Here is a 13,662-nt window from a genome sequence, read left to right as displayed (position 1 = left end):
CTATGGGACCGGCGGAATTTCAATCAGCGCGGGGTCGGGGGGGGGGGGCGAGTGATGGAATCCACTGCAAGTTATCCGTGTGATTTCCTTAGTGTGCATATACTCTTATAGGGAAAGGATTGTCCATGAACAAAAGATCTTTTGTCTGGCAAACAAAGCCGATGGCGGATGGTCATTGGTCAGCTAAAATAATCATTTTTTTGTGAAATTTCACCTGACAGACATTTGTTATGGTTAGTATTATCACATTTATTCTGCAAATGTACCGCTGGAAGGACATACACTGTATACTGGGCCCTAATGTGTGCAATGTAATGTTTTTACAAAAAAAGTTTTTTTTAGTTCTCCAAGTGGGAACAACTGGTCTCCTAAACTTTGTGAACAACAGGAATCTAATCAAATGTTAAATATAGATAACTAATTTTACCACAGCGATTCCTACTTATAACGCTTGCTTTAAGGTATACCTTAAAAATGTCTGCCTCACTGATTACTTCTTCTGGATATTACACTAGACAGAGAAACTTTTGTTAAACTTGAATGTGTAGATTGGAGGCCTATAAACTGAAAATCAGTACTTAGAGGCTCTGTAGCCGCAGAGTTTAATGAATTCATGGAACTGACGGAGCGCCCACCTGCCAAGCTACATAGATCTAGAAGCTGCCTGGCCTATTTTTGAGTTACACAGCAAACAAGTAAGCCAATACACAAAAATCACATATGGACGTCTATTTTGCAGTGAGTCATTTATTTTTATAAAATAAAACTCTTCTTCTAACGGATCCGTCTATATTAAACGGATGAGCATAAACTGATGAGCAGACTGATGCAAACTGATAGCAAAATGTTAATTTTTTTTAATGGTCCGTTTGTATTTTGGCTTAAAAAAAACAGACTTTTGTACATCAGTCAGCATCCGTTTTTCTATCCGTTTATTTTTCTTCTTTGGTTTCTTGCTGCTTCTGTGCATGCTTAGTGCAAAAACGGATGAAAAAAAAAATGGATGTGAACGAAATACCTTCCGTTTTAGATCCATCCTCATTGACTACAATGTGAATAAAAACACCGAAGTGCACTTTCCGTTCGTGATCCGTTTAAGCGGAAAGAAAAATACTGCAAAAACTATTTTTTCTTCTGTTAAAAAAACTGATCTTGAACGGATTGCATGCAAACGGAGCACACTAAAATATCATGGGAATCTATGGGGATTTTAATGGATCCGACAGTTTCCGTTTTGCTTACTCCAAAACGGAAAAGGTAGACGGAATGGTTGCGGATGGTCAAATGCTGATGTGAACGTAGCGTTACTGTCACAGTAGATCATACAGCATCCTAGCAAACTTTAAAGGCTATCGGACTAAAAGATGTGTTTGGCATCAACATTAAATACAATGAAATACACACCTGAATACCATAGTATAACATTTACTCAACAAGTAAATTGTGAATAAACCGTCCTAATATGGCTTATTTATACTATAAACGACAAGATTAGTTTCATATAGCTGTACTGGACAGGTGAAGCCATTAGAGCTTTCCCATTACGGAGGTCTGATGATGACCACACACAATATGGTAACAAGCCAAGAGCATTTTTGGCATATGTATACTGGATGGATTTTAGATTCTTGAAGGCCAAATACGATAGTCAGTGGAGTTGTATATAGGCAGTGCACATTAACTATACTAGCCATGTGGGTGGCTACAAAGTTATGTACACTAAGGGAAACATAGCTGGCGTAAACATATACACTATGTGCATAAAACATGGCTTTTACACAGGTTTAGTGTCTTCTCCGATTACACAAGGCTTCCCTGTAGCAGGCAGAGAAGTCTGAAAAATTACACTAAACGGATGAAATACTATAGTAACACGGGAAGGAAAGAGAAAATAACCCTAACAGCTTTGACAATCATTTATCCCCCCCCTCCTTAAAACATCTTTATTATTCCTATAATTTCTTTATTAATAAACTTAATATTTACAATATATAAATATATATATTTCTCTTCTTCACAGAAAAGCAGCACCTCTACAATCCAATGCGTTGGGTGTGTTTGGTGCCAGCGTAAAGAACCCTGATCACAAGTCCAAGCACTGATAAGCCAAAGTCCACAGCATACCATGGAGCTCATATCCAATCCAACAGTGATGTATTCAAAAATAATACATCTTACAGTGACGCCACTATCTTTGAATAAATCACTTTTGGATTGGAACTCCATGGTGTGCTACGGACTTTGTCTATATATATATATATATATATATATATATATATATATATATATATATATATATATAATAGTCATTTCTCCAGTCAGTGTGAACTAAAGGCTGTATTACATGGCATGATGTGTGGAGGAAGCGAGTGCCAACCTGTCAGGTCAGCACTTGTTTTCTCCTTGTTCTGTGCTCACTGCCCAGGCGATGCTAAGATTGTCCGGGTGGCCCATTGAAGAGATCAGCAGTCGGAGCAATGGGAAGCAGACCGTCGATGTCCCGATCGGCCGATAATCGCTTGGTTTAATAGGTCCCTAAGGAGGCATCATGACTCGTTATGATGCTCAGAGCTCTGAAATAGTTTAAATCTTCACCCTACTGTACTGACACAGCATGTCAGTACAGTAGCTTGAATAACTCAACGGTCTCGAAGCTCCTAGCATCATTATGAATGATGAAGCCGGGAGTTCCTTATTCTGATCCATAGCATATCTTCCATGCATGGAACATGAAGTAAACATGTGCATGCCCCCTAAGAATGTGTCATTTCTACAGTTTTATGTAGCATGGGTACATTAGGATCTGTTATGATCATTGCTAGATCCTCATCTCATCCGGGTGTAGTAATGAACCATATCCCTTACCAGAAACATCTCACAGACACAAATGTATCTGAAGCTCTGAGTATTCCAGCAACAGGAAAAGGGAAGTGAAATAAAACTGCTACAAAGTTAAAGGAAGTAGAACAACAGAACTACGTCAGACACCATGAAAGTAACTGTGCAGGTTCTTACATAAGCGAGACAAACAAACCACATAATAGTGTATGTAGGTTAGGACACCGGCCATACAGGGTCTTCACCCACTAGCCGCATCACAACACCTGAATATAACCGTCTCCAGACTGAGAGAACTGAAACTAATTAACTTCAGTAGGTAACTGGATACTAATCAGTGTCTAGAATAAGATGATGGGGGTCAGGACCTATGGTAACGGATATTGGCTGGAACAAATGACTTGAATCCCACACAAGTCAAGGGTTATCATGGTTACCTGTGCACTGTCACAACAAAACCTTCTGTAAGTGACAAGCAGCAAGTATAGAAGTCACCTAAAATGACCATACAGATTGTCCTTCTCAACTTGATTCAATATAAACCGACCATAGGAATGATCATTTCAAAACAGTAAGAACCATGCAGGTTCCCTAATGGTTGCTCCTCTAGCAAGAGAAAAAGGAATAAACATTTACTTAGACTGTTCTCAGTTGAACAATGGGGGTTCATCAGGTTTTCCTTAAAGGGGTACTCCAGCGTGGGGGCACTTTAGCGCTTGGACCGGGGACGAGGTGGACAAGGGAAAAGACGTCCACTCACCTCCTCGGTTCCAGCGGCGGATCCCGCATTGCGGCGCTCCGGTGCCCGGCCGCTTCCTGGTGTCTGACGTCTCAGGTCCGCTCAGCCAGTCAATGAAGGAGCCGGGATCCCGCCCGGTGAGTGGACGTCTTTTCCCTCGGCCACCTTGTCCCCGGTCCCAGCGCAAAAGTGCCCCCACGCTAGAGTACCCCTTTAAGCTTTGTACTATTGTTAACAGTAAGAGCAAAGCCATCAACACATGTGAGCAGAACGTAAAGGCCCCTATACAGATTAGTGAATGGTCTGCTGACCCTGACCATTTCAGCAGGACTGACCAATCATCTGTGTATGGAGGCCTCCTGAATGCCTAAGCCCCCGCCCCCCCAGACAGACAATATTTATGCAGACATTGACTGGGCATGTAGGATTTTAACTCCTGAACCCCTTTGTATTTTGGGAAATAAGCTGCCGCCAGAATTGTCTGGCAGTGGCTTACCCCTCCTCTCTCCATATAGAGCAATCATGTGTATGGGGTGATCAGGTAAGATAGCTACTGCTATATGCAACAGAGGTAGATAGCCTTGCTTGTGTGTCTACAATCTGTAATCCTGTCTACCTCTTCCAAAGGATCCTTACTGTTCCTAAAAGGTAAATCTAGGCTCCCCTCTTATTCCTCAACACCCATAAAGTTCTAGGACCTGTTACAGGTTTTCCTACTACTGTACGTACACAGTGCTGCCTCCTGAATGTAATCCCCCTCTTCCCTCCCTTTAGCTTATAATCAGCAACAGTTGCCCCGTGACGTGCTGCAGGTTTATTAACCTCTGCTCACATAACACCTTGCAAAGATATCACTTAAGGGTGGGTTCACACTACGAAACCAGAGCAGAGAATGTCCAAAGGATTCCATAGCTCGTACCCGTTCTGGGCCGCGTGCCTTACCACCCTTGACATACACAAGCTACTGAATCCGTCGGAAATTCTCAGCTCGGGTTCCGTAGTGTGAACCCACCCTTACAATAACCCTCTTCTTCCTCCTCATGTCATATTTAGATTATGTGACTGGTCAGACAAGTAAGGTAAAGTAAGCTTCTATGAGTACTACTGGTAAATGGCCAACCTCTGGTCCCACCTGATGAAATATAATGAGGAATAACTGTGCACAATAGAGAGGACTCTTAGGGGCTCAACAGCAGCAAATGAGGCACTAAATCACCTTATCACTCTAAAGGGTTAATATAACAAAAACATGATGGTTTAAAAAAAATCTTTTGAAACGGCAGGTATACTTTAAAGCGAATGTACCATTAGGTACATAGCTTGGCGTTTTTACATGAATGGATCGGCGCCATGGTCTTTTTTTTTTTTTTTTTTTTTTTTTAAATCGCCACCCAGTTCCCGAGTGCTAGCGCCAATCCATTCATGTAAAAAAAACACCAAGTGAGGTACATAGCGGTACAAAAAAAATCATTTTTTATATCTTCTTTACAAATTTGATGCAAACCTGAGAGAAATTACTTTGTATAATACAAAATCAATAACCACCACGGCCAGGAAACCAAAGAACAGGATCCCTGCAGCCCCTTAGTTTTAGGGATCAGTAGGGGTCACATTTCACAACCTAAGATGTCCTTATTTTATAGTTATACACTAGTCAGCAATTGCATTCCAAGTGCTATGAAAGAAACCACTGTCCTTATTTCACTTGTGTCCTAAGAGGAATGATGGTGTTGAAGCTGCAGACTAATCTCTGGTCATGTGACTGAGTGAGGAATCAATGTGCTGCAGATAAAGCAGACTTGACCCTGTGACCTCCTGAGCTGGCACAATGTATTCTCCTGCTCACAAGGTTCCTGCTAAACAATAATTATTACATTGGCAAATGTAATAAAAACAGCTCAGCACAACTGCAGCTCCACACCATTGATTTGCTATCCTTTCTGATATACATATTAATATTCTTCTTTGCTCTTCACCCACCGCTGTGACTGCATATAGTGGCCTGTAACATCTGCACCATTCCAAGCCATGGTAGATTATATTGCTATCCACTAGAGATGAGCGAATTTACATTACAAACATTACAAGCAAAGCGCTTATATGCCGGCTGCCTCTGATCTCCGTGCTGCCCTAAGTGCCTGGAAAAGCTGAATCCAGCCCCGGAGAACTGGGAGAAGTTTCTCAGGACTGGATCCAGCTTTTCCAGGCATCCGGGGTGGAGAGGCAGGGAGATAAAAGGCAGCTGGCGTATAAGCGCTTTGCTTAGTTTCTAATATAAATTCACTCATCTCTACTATCCACTATTCCAATGTCAAGGTGGTCTCCTGTAGTTGTCACTCATGAGGGCACATACCAATGCAAAATCTTTAGCAGTAAGCATTAAATAAGAACACCAGGCCCGTCTCTAAATCCGGTGCGGGCAGGGGATGGGGAAGGAACATAATAAAGAATCTATACTTACCCATGCCTGTGCCCCCACAGCACTGTATCAACAGGACACTGACTGCGGACGGTCTTCATTTTCTCCAGGGTTTCTGAAAGTACCACTTAGCCAGTCAGTGACTACAGCGGTATCCTGCCCCAGTCACTGACTGGCTGAGCTGCCATTTTTCAGCTGGGAATTTGCAGGAGCAGAAGGCCAGTGGGGGTCTGGGAGCGGTAATGCCATACTGCGGGGGAACAGGGAAGGGTAAGTATAAATTCGTTATGTTCCCCCTGTCCGCACCAGATTTTTAGATGGGGCCCGGAGTTCTCCTTTAAGTATATAGGCCTATCACAACCAATCCAAAGCTCAGCTTTCATTTTTCAAATTAAGCTGTGATTGATTGATATTTCTCAGAGTCAAAAAATCTAAAAAATTTTGACAGATACATCAGGGCAATTATTTTTTCTTTTGTTACAACCTACAGGTTCAAGCTGGTTTTGCCCAAGCCTCCATAATACAGCAGGTCTAATGGCCCACACTGACAGCATCATTGTGATCTATGATGCAGTCAGTTCAGGTTATTAACCCAGCGGTCAGAGCAGGACCTGTTAACGCAGTACACACCTGTGAAACAGGCAGCAGAGCTCATATCTTGGATAAGCCACACAAACAAAGGACAGCCAGAAATGAATGCACTGGTCAGAACTTTTAAGGGTGAATTCACACCTAGGGGAATAACCACCAAAGATCTTCAGCACTTTACAGTACAATAGATGTGGATATTAAGGACATTTTTTAAACCATATGTCAAGTAAAAAGGCCAGTATAGAATTGTGCCCATGTACAATTGTCAGATAGTCACTCTCTACAATGTATAGGATTCAATAATCAGGCAGTTCAGCCCATAATTGCCCTGCGTATCTTCATACTTTTAACAATTACTGTTTATCGGGGTTGTTGGAAAACTGTAGTGGCAATCTAATGAACAATAATCAATAAACTAGATTAGATAACACTAACAATAGGGTAAACACATCGACAACTAAAAGTGTGCACAGTCAGATCCAGACTTCTTGCCTAAACTAGCCTTCAAGCTCGCCGACATGTAAAGGGTTACTTACTTTGTTTCCATCTTTTTTTCCATATTCCTAAACTGCCAAATAGAAACCAAAGCAGGATTTTGGAGGTCCCCAACCTTGACCTTCATGACCTCAAACTACTTCCCATGTTATCAGACTGGTCAGGGAGAGGTCAGCCACATGACTGCTATCTGCCATAGATTATCAGCATTGGAATGATTCATGCCCTAGCACCAATCCTAGTGTTCTTTAAGTGTGTGTTTACACTTAAGTGCAGAAAACATGACAGATTCCTGAGTGAGACTCCCGTTGATCAATGGTATTGATTACAATTAGTGATGTCACTTTGTAATCTCCAAAACTGAGCAAAATCCTTTTCTTCTGCCTCCGTTTTTATGGACAGCAGTGCTGGTTCCAGGTTAATGTGGGGGCGCTAGTACCTCTCACCATCTTGGGGCCCCTATTAGGTGGGCCGGCCCCCTTTCCTGTATGTGTGCTGATGTCATTCACTTTACCACCAATCCCCCAGGGCTGATGTAATACAATGACGCTTCTTTGATGAGCCTTTACACAGCACAACAAATGTGCAAGCCCCCCTGAATCCCTCAGGCAGCCCTTCCATTAATGGTTGGTTGTACATCCCCCACTACATGGAAAGATGCGCGTCCAACAAAGGAAGACTTACTAACCTGGTAAAATGATGCGATTACCTGACATGATCGCTGGGCCTATTGCTGCACCAATTCTGATCTCTCTGCAGCTGAAATCCAGGGCAGAGGGCAGTGCCAGCCTGTGATCTTGGCCCTTTAAAGTTAATGTGTCATTTAGATTAATATTTTACTGATTCCAGGCAGGTACTGAATCAGTGCTGGTAGCAGGGCCTGTCTGCGTAGCCAATCACTGGTCAAGGCTAGACACTGCTGCGGCCAGTGATTGGCTAAACTGACAGGTCCTGTTCAGAGCAATCTCCTCCGAAGAACATTATGACAGAAGGATCTGTGAGGGACTGGGGCTAGGTAAGTAGAGGTTTTCTCATATTTTTACCCTACACTGGCAGAATCTATTTTTATTTTTTTACAAAATTTTTGAACACCTTTTTAACAGAAAAACTTGGATTTAAACAATGTATTTTTTCTGATGCCACATTCCCTTTAACATGCAAACTGCCCACCCATAAAGGGGATGTCTCAATTCCATATACTATTAGATTATATGGGCATCATAGAGGGGAGCCGCCGCTTGGCAGAGCAGCTTCTACTGTGATGGACCTTGCCTGGCTTTGAAAAACAATGTTTTTGTTGCGAGGGAAATGACTGGCTAAATACAGCAGCTTCTGTCCATCAGTGACAGCAGCGCATAATACCTCGGTAATTCATTGTCTGATGGAACATTTTCTTTTTTCTTTTGGTTTCAGCAAAACCCTCTATATGGAATTGTAGGTATATGGAGATACATACAATCCTATCCCTGCTCAGAGGTAATATGGAGCTGCAGTACACCTGCGTGCATTAGACTTATCTGCAGTAATAGAACGTCATAGAGAAAAATATGTATTATAACCAGCAAAAAAAACAAACAGATCATTCGCCAAACCACTTATGCTATTTGTTTGCGTGCACTGCTATGGTATAGAAGATTCTGACCAGAATCAGGAATACTAGACGCATATAGGAATGATTTGCAGCCTTTAGAGCACTCTCCGGGCTGAGATACAGAAACGCCGCCCTGCAATATCGCCAGCAGATTGTGCAGCCTCCACTACAAGGGCTGGGAAGCTCAGATTTCTGGCTGTGCAGGAAGCTGGTTAATAAGGATTGCCCTGTAGTGTCTGCCCTTCCCCCAACTCCAATGTACTCTGGAGGGCTCTCCCAAGAACCAGACACAGCAGTGAAAGGAGGAAAGAGGGGAGGGGGATCTGTCCCACTTAGGAGCCGCCCCTCCCACTCCACCCCCTCCTCATCTGTGCTGGAGAAAAAAAAAAGAAAAAGAAAAAGACAAGAAAAAAAAATTAAAAGCTGCAAATAAAACAAGAGAAACAGTGCGCAGCAATGCGGCTGTAATATGAAAGGAGGGCGAGAGCCCTGAATATCATACACAACACCGCCTGGACCTTGCTCTCTTACTCCCACTGCAGCAAACACTTTGACCGGCCACCATCTATGTGTGCACACCATGAGCGGTTAGGGAATCATGGGCGCAGGTATATAATGTATACAGCCCAGTCTGATCCATGGCAGCGGTCACTGCCATGTCTGAGATGGTTAATCTGTTGCAGCAGACAGCGGTGGTTTCCTTGACATCACTGCTGATGACTCGCATACAAATGTGTCTGCACTACGGAAAGGATACAAGGGAGGCTGTATCGCCGCTGTCACTTACACCACCTGGAGTGTCTGATACAGTACACAGACCTAGCATTGTGAAAGGTGTATGCCCAATAGCATACCCTATGCAGGTCCACACAGCTGGTATAAAGAGACAACATACCCTCCTGATATATGTCACGTTATATGCTGGAGCCATCAGGTGACCCTACATATGGCGCACAGTATAAAGACCAGTTTATTTTGCCAGTACAAGACACTAACACATGAGCTCCATATATGTAGTGTAGTAGCACGGTGATGGGCGGATGACAGGACAGCGCTGAGTATCTGACACCTACTAAGGGTGTGATCCTGTTCTTATTTACAGGGGAGGGCTCTGCATAGCTCGCAGCTACTACTACAACGCCTCCACCTCAATAACAAGCATCAGGGAACCTACATTACATAGGTTACAGGAGAGGGGGGGGGGGGGCTGCTAATATTACTGAGCTATAATAATAGGGTCTCAGTCCTGGAGCCATACAGGAAAACACAGCGATCACAGCACTGAAAGGAGGCCGCATCTCCTCACTGAAGAACATTACGGTCTTCATAAGCTGCAAACAGACACTGCTACAAAACAAACCAAAGGACTACTATCCATATAAACCGGGCTTCATAGTCACCACTGGGCTGATAATAGTGAGCGCCTGGGAGGTACGGGGGTAAAGAGGGGATGCCTGGTGACAAGGATACTATCAGGGAATGCTGGGGTAATACCGAGGCAGATACAGGCAGTCTGTCAGGGAATACTGGGGTAATAAGGGGGCAGATACAGGCAGTCTGTCAGGGAATACTGGGGTAATAAGGGGGCAGATACAGGCAGTCTGTCAGGGAATGCAGGGGTAATACGGGGGCAGATACAGGCAGTCTGTCAGGGAATACTGGGGTAATAAGGGGGCAGATACAGGCAGTCTGTCAGGGAATGCAGGGGTAATACGGGGGCAGATACAGGCAGTCTGTCAGGGAATACTGGGGTAATAAGGGGGCAGACACAGGCAGTCTGTCAGGTAATGCTGGGGTAATAAGGGGGCAGATACAGGCAGTCAGTCAGGGAATGCTGGGGTAATACGGGGGCAGATACAGGCAGTCTGTCAGGGAATGCTGAGGTAATAAGGGGGCAGATACAGGCAGTCAGTCAGGTAATGCAGGGGTAATACCGAGGCAGATACAGGCAGTCTGTCAGGGAATACTGGGGTAATAAGGGGGCAGATACAGGCAGTCAGTCAGTCAGGGAATACTGGGGTAATAAGGGGGCAGATACAGGCAGTCTGTCAGGGAATACTGGGGTAATAAGGGGGCAGATACAGGCAGTCTGTCAGGTAATGCAGGGGTAATACCGAGGCAGATACAGGCAGTCTGTCAGGGAATACTGGGGTAATAAGGGGGCAGATACAGGCAGTCTGTCAGGTAATGCTGGGGTAATAAGGGGGCAGATACAGGCAGTCTGTCAGGTAATGCTGGGGTAATAAGGGGGCAGATACAGGCAGTCTGTCAGGTAATGCTGGGGTAATAAGGGGGCAGATACAGGCAGTCTGTCAGGTAATGCTGGGGTAATAAGGGGGCAGATACAGGCAGTCTGTCAGGTAATGCTGGGGTAATAAGGAGGCAGATACAGGCAGTCAGTCAGGGAATGCTGGGGTAATAAGGGGGCAGATACAGGCAGTCAGTCAGGTAATGCTGGGGTAATAAGGGGGCAGATACAGGCAGTCAGTCAGGTAATAAGGGGGCAGATACAGTCAGTCAGTCAGGTAATGCTGGGGTAATAAGGGGGCAGATACAGGCAGTCAGTCAGGTAATGCTGGGGTAATAAGGGGGCAGATACAGGCAGTCAGTCAGGTAATAAGGGGGCAGATACAGTCAGTCAGTCAGGGAATGCTGGGGTAATAAGGGGGCAGATACAGGCAGTCAGTCAGGTAATGCTGGGGTAATAAGGGGGCAGATACAGGCAGTCTGTCAGGTAATGCAGGGGTAATACCGAGACAGATACAGTCAGTCAGTCAGGTAATGCAGGGGTAATAAGGGGCAGATACAGGCAGTCAGTCAGGTAATGCTGGGGTAATAAGGGGGCAGATACAGACAGTCTGTCAGGTAATGCTGGGGTAATAAGGGGGCAGATACAGGCAGTCAGTCAGGTAATGCAGGGGTAATAAGGGGGCAAATACAGGCAGTCAGTCAGGTAATGCAGGGATGATAAGGAGACAGCAACAATCAGTCAGGTAATATGGGTGTTATAAGGAGACAACTATTGTGGGTGCTCTGCCAGGTAACACAGGTGTAATAAGATGATGGCTATAGTGGGTGCTCTGCCAGGTAACACAGGTGTAATAAGATGATGGCTATAGTGGGTGCTCTGCCAGGTAACACAGGTGTAATAAGAAGATGGCTATAGTGGGTGCTCTGCCAGGTAACACAGGTGTAATAAGAAGATGGCTATAGTGGGTGCTCTGCCAGGTAACACAGGTGTAATAAGATGATGGCTATAGTGGGTGCTCTGCCAGGTAACACAGGTGTAATAAGAAGATGGCTATAGTGGGTGCTCTGCCAGGTAACACAGGTGTAATAAGATGATGGCTATAGTGGGTGCTCTGGTAGGTATGACAGGTGATGGCTATTGTAGTGCTCTGCCAGGAAATAATAGGGAGAAGGCTACAGCCAGCCGGCATTGTGCTGTAGTATGGGGGCTCTATGTAGGGGAGCTGGGTGCTCGGGAAGGTCAGGGTACGTGCAGTTCTGTGTAGGAGGAAGAGCAGTCAGTGCAGAGGGGGGAAGTAGTCCGGCGGGGACTGGCTGCTGCTGCTGCTGCTGGGGGAGGAGGAGGTTGTAGTTACGTGGATCATGCTGCGTGCGTGCTGCCCAGTTTGGCCCCGCCCCCTCTGTCTGTCTCCGGGTCCCGCTCAGACTCGCTCCAATCCTTCCCCTCCACAGGGCGTGTCCCCAATGCACGTGGGGGAGAGGCGGAGCCACACACGTCACGGCTCGCACGTAACCCCTTCGGCGCTGGCTCTCGTGGCTCCGACCATGGGCGCCCGGTAGATTTTCCCCTCTTCAGCGCGACAACCCAGCCGGTGCTGCGAATACCGCGCGATCTATCCGAGCCGCGTGCGCCTCAGCTGTACACACAACATGCGGCACGGCACAGAGAGAGCCCGGGGACGGGGCGCCCGGCAGGCAGGGGGTTAAGGGGAGAGGCTGGCCAGGAGTCATATGACAAGCCCATGTCATGCTATTATGCAAAGTGCTGCTGGAGCATTGCCACCGCCCTGCACTGTAACTCCGGCTCCTCATAGCATAGGCTAACTGCACAAATAAGCCGAGCACCGGGCACTGCCAGCCGAGCCGGCCACCGGGCACTGCCAGCCGAGCCGGCCACCTAACACTGCCACCACTGTAACACCAATCACAAGTCAGCACTGCAGCCTGCCTATAGTCTCCTCTGTAACAATGTAGCATCGAGCCCGATCAGTGCCACAAAGTAACACTGCATCCAGCCCTCCAGGAGCCAATCACAAGCCAGCACTGCAACAATGTATCACTGCTTTCAGTTTCAACGTGACACTGCAATAGAGCAGCGGTGTGATAAGCCCCTTACCCGTACAGAGAGCCGGCAGCCCCAGTGCCATCCGTGCCACCCCAGCTCAGCCCGCTGCCCCTCACTCACCACGTGTCCTCTGCTGCTGCTGCTGGGCTTGCCATTCCAGGAACAGGGCTGCTTGTAGTAGTGTCTCCAGGCTCATGTCTCCAGCAATCCTCAGTGTCTTCTGCGCCTCCACGAATCACTCCCACATACAGGGGGCTGTGCTGAGTGTCCTCACACCCCACCGGTCACCGAGCCGATCCCTAATCCTACATACACGGCAGCCCCGAGACCGATCTGTCACCCCCGATCCCCCCACTGATCTTCCAGACAAGAAAAGGGCTGCAACAAGATGGCGATGAGTAACAGAAACACAACAAGAAAAAAAGGGACTCACAGAGCTGTGAGCTACTACTGGCTGCCGGGAAAACCCGGAGACTGGAGGAGGAGGAGGAGGAGGAGGGAGGGGCTGGAGGTGTCCTCACCGTACTGCCAGGACAGCAGCTTTCCCGGCCACAGGACAGCAGCTTCCCCGGCCACAGGACAGCAGCTCCCCCGGCTACAGGACAGCAGCTTCCCCGGCCACAGGACAGCAGCTCCCCCGGCCACAGGACAGCAGCTCCCCCGGCCACAGGGCA

At 46.3% G+C, this 13,662-nt stretch overlaps 1 protein-coding gene across 2 annotated transcripts in view; it reads right to left on the bottom strand.

Annotated features, from left to right (window-relative positions):
- The window catches only part of MNT (MAX network transcriptional repressor), a 50,027-nt gene extending 36,594 nt beyond the window's left edge, over positions 1-13,433 (bottom strand). The window contains exon 1 of one of the 2 annotated variants that reach the window (XM_069944531.1): positions 13,109-13,433. In XM_069944531.1, the coding sequence (XP_069800632.1) occupies positions 13,109-13,184 (76 nt within the window). In that variant the 5' untranslated portion in view covers positions 13,185-13,433. The remainder of the gene's footprint in view (positions 1-13,108) is intronic. The other variant, XM_069944530.1, reaches the window with a different exon arrangement.
- Positions 13,434-13,662: the final 229 nt, after the last annotated feature.

This window comes from Dendropsophus ebraccatus, chromosome 11 (genome assembly GCF_027789765.1).
Source record: "Dendropsophus ebraccatus isolate aDenEbr1 chromosome 11, aDenEbr1.pat, whole genome shotgun sequence".
Lineage (NCBI taxonomy): Eukaryota > Metazoa > Chordata > Amphibia > Anura > Hylidae > Dendropsophus > Dendropsophus ebraccatus.
Note: the sequence above shows the minus strand (reverse complement) of the source record. Positions and strands in the feature narration are given on the sequence as shown.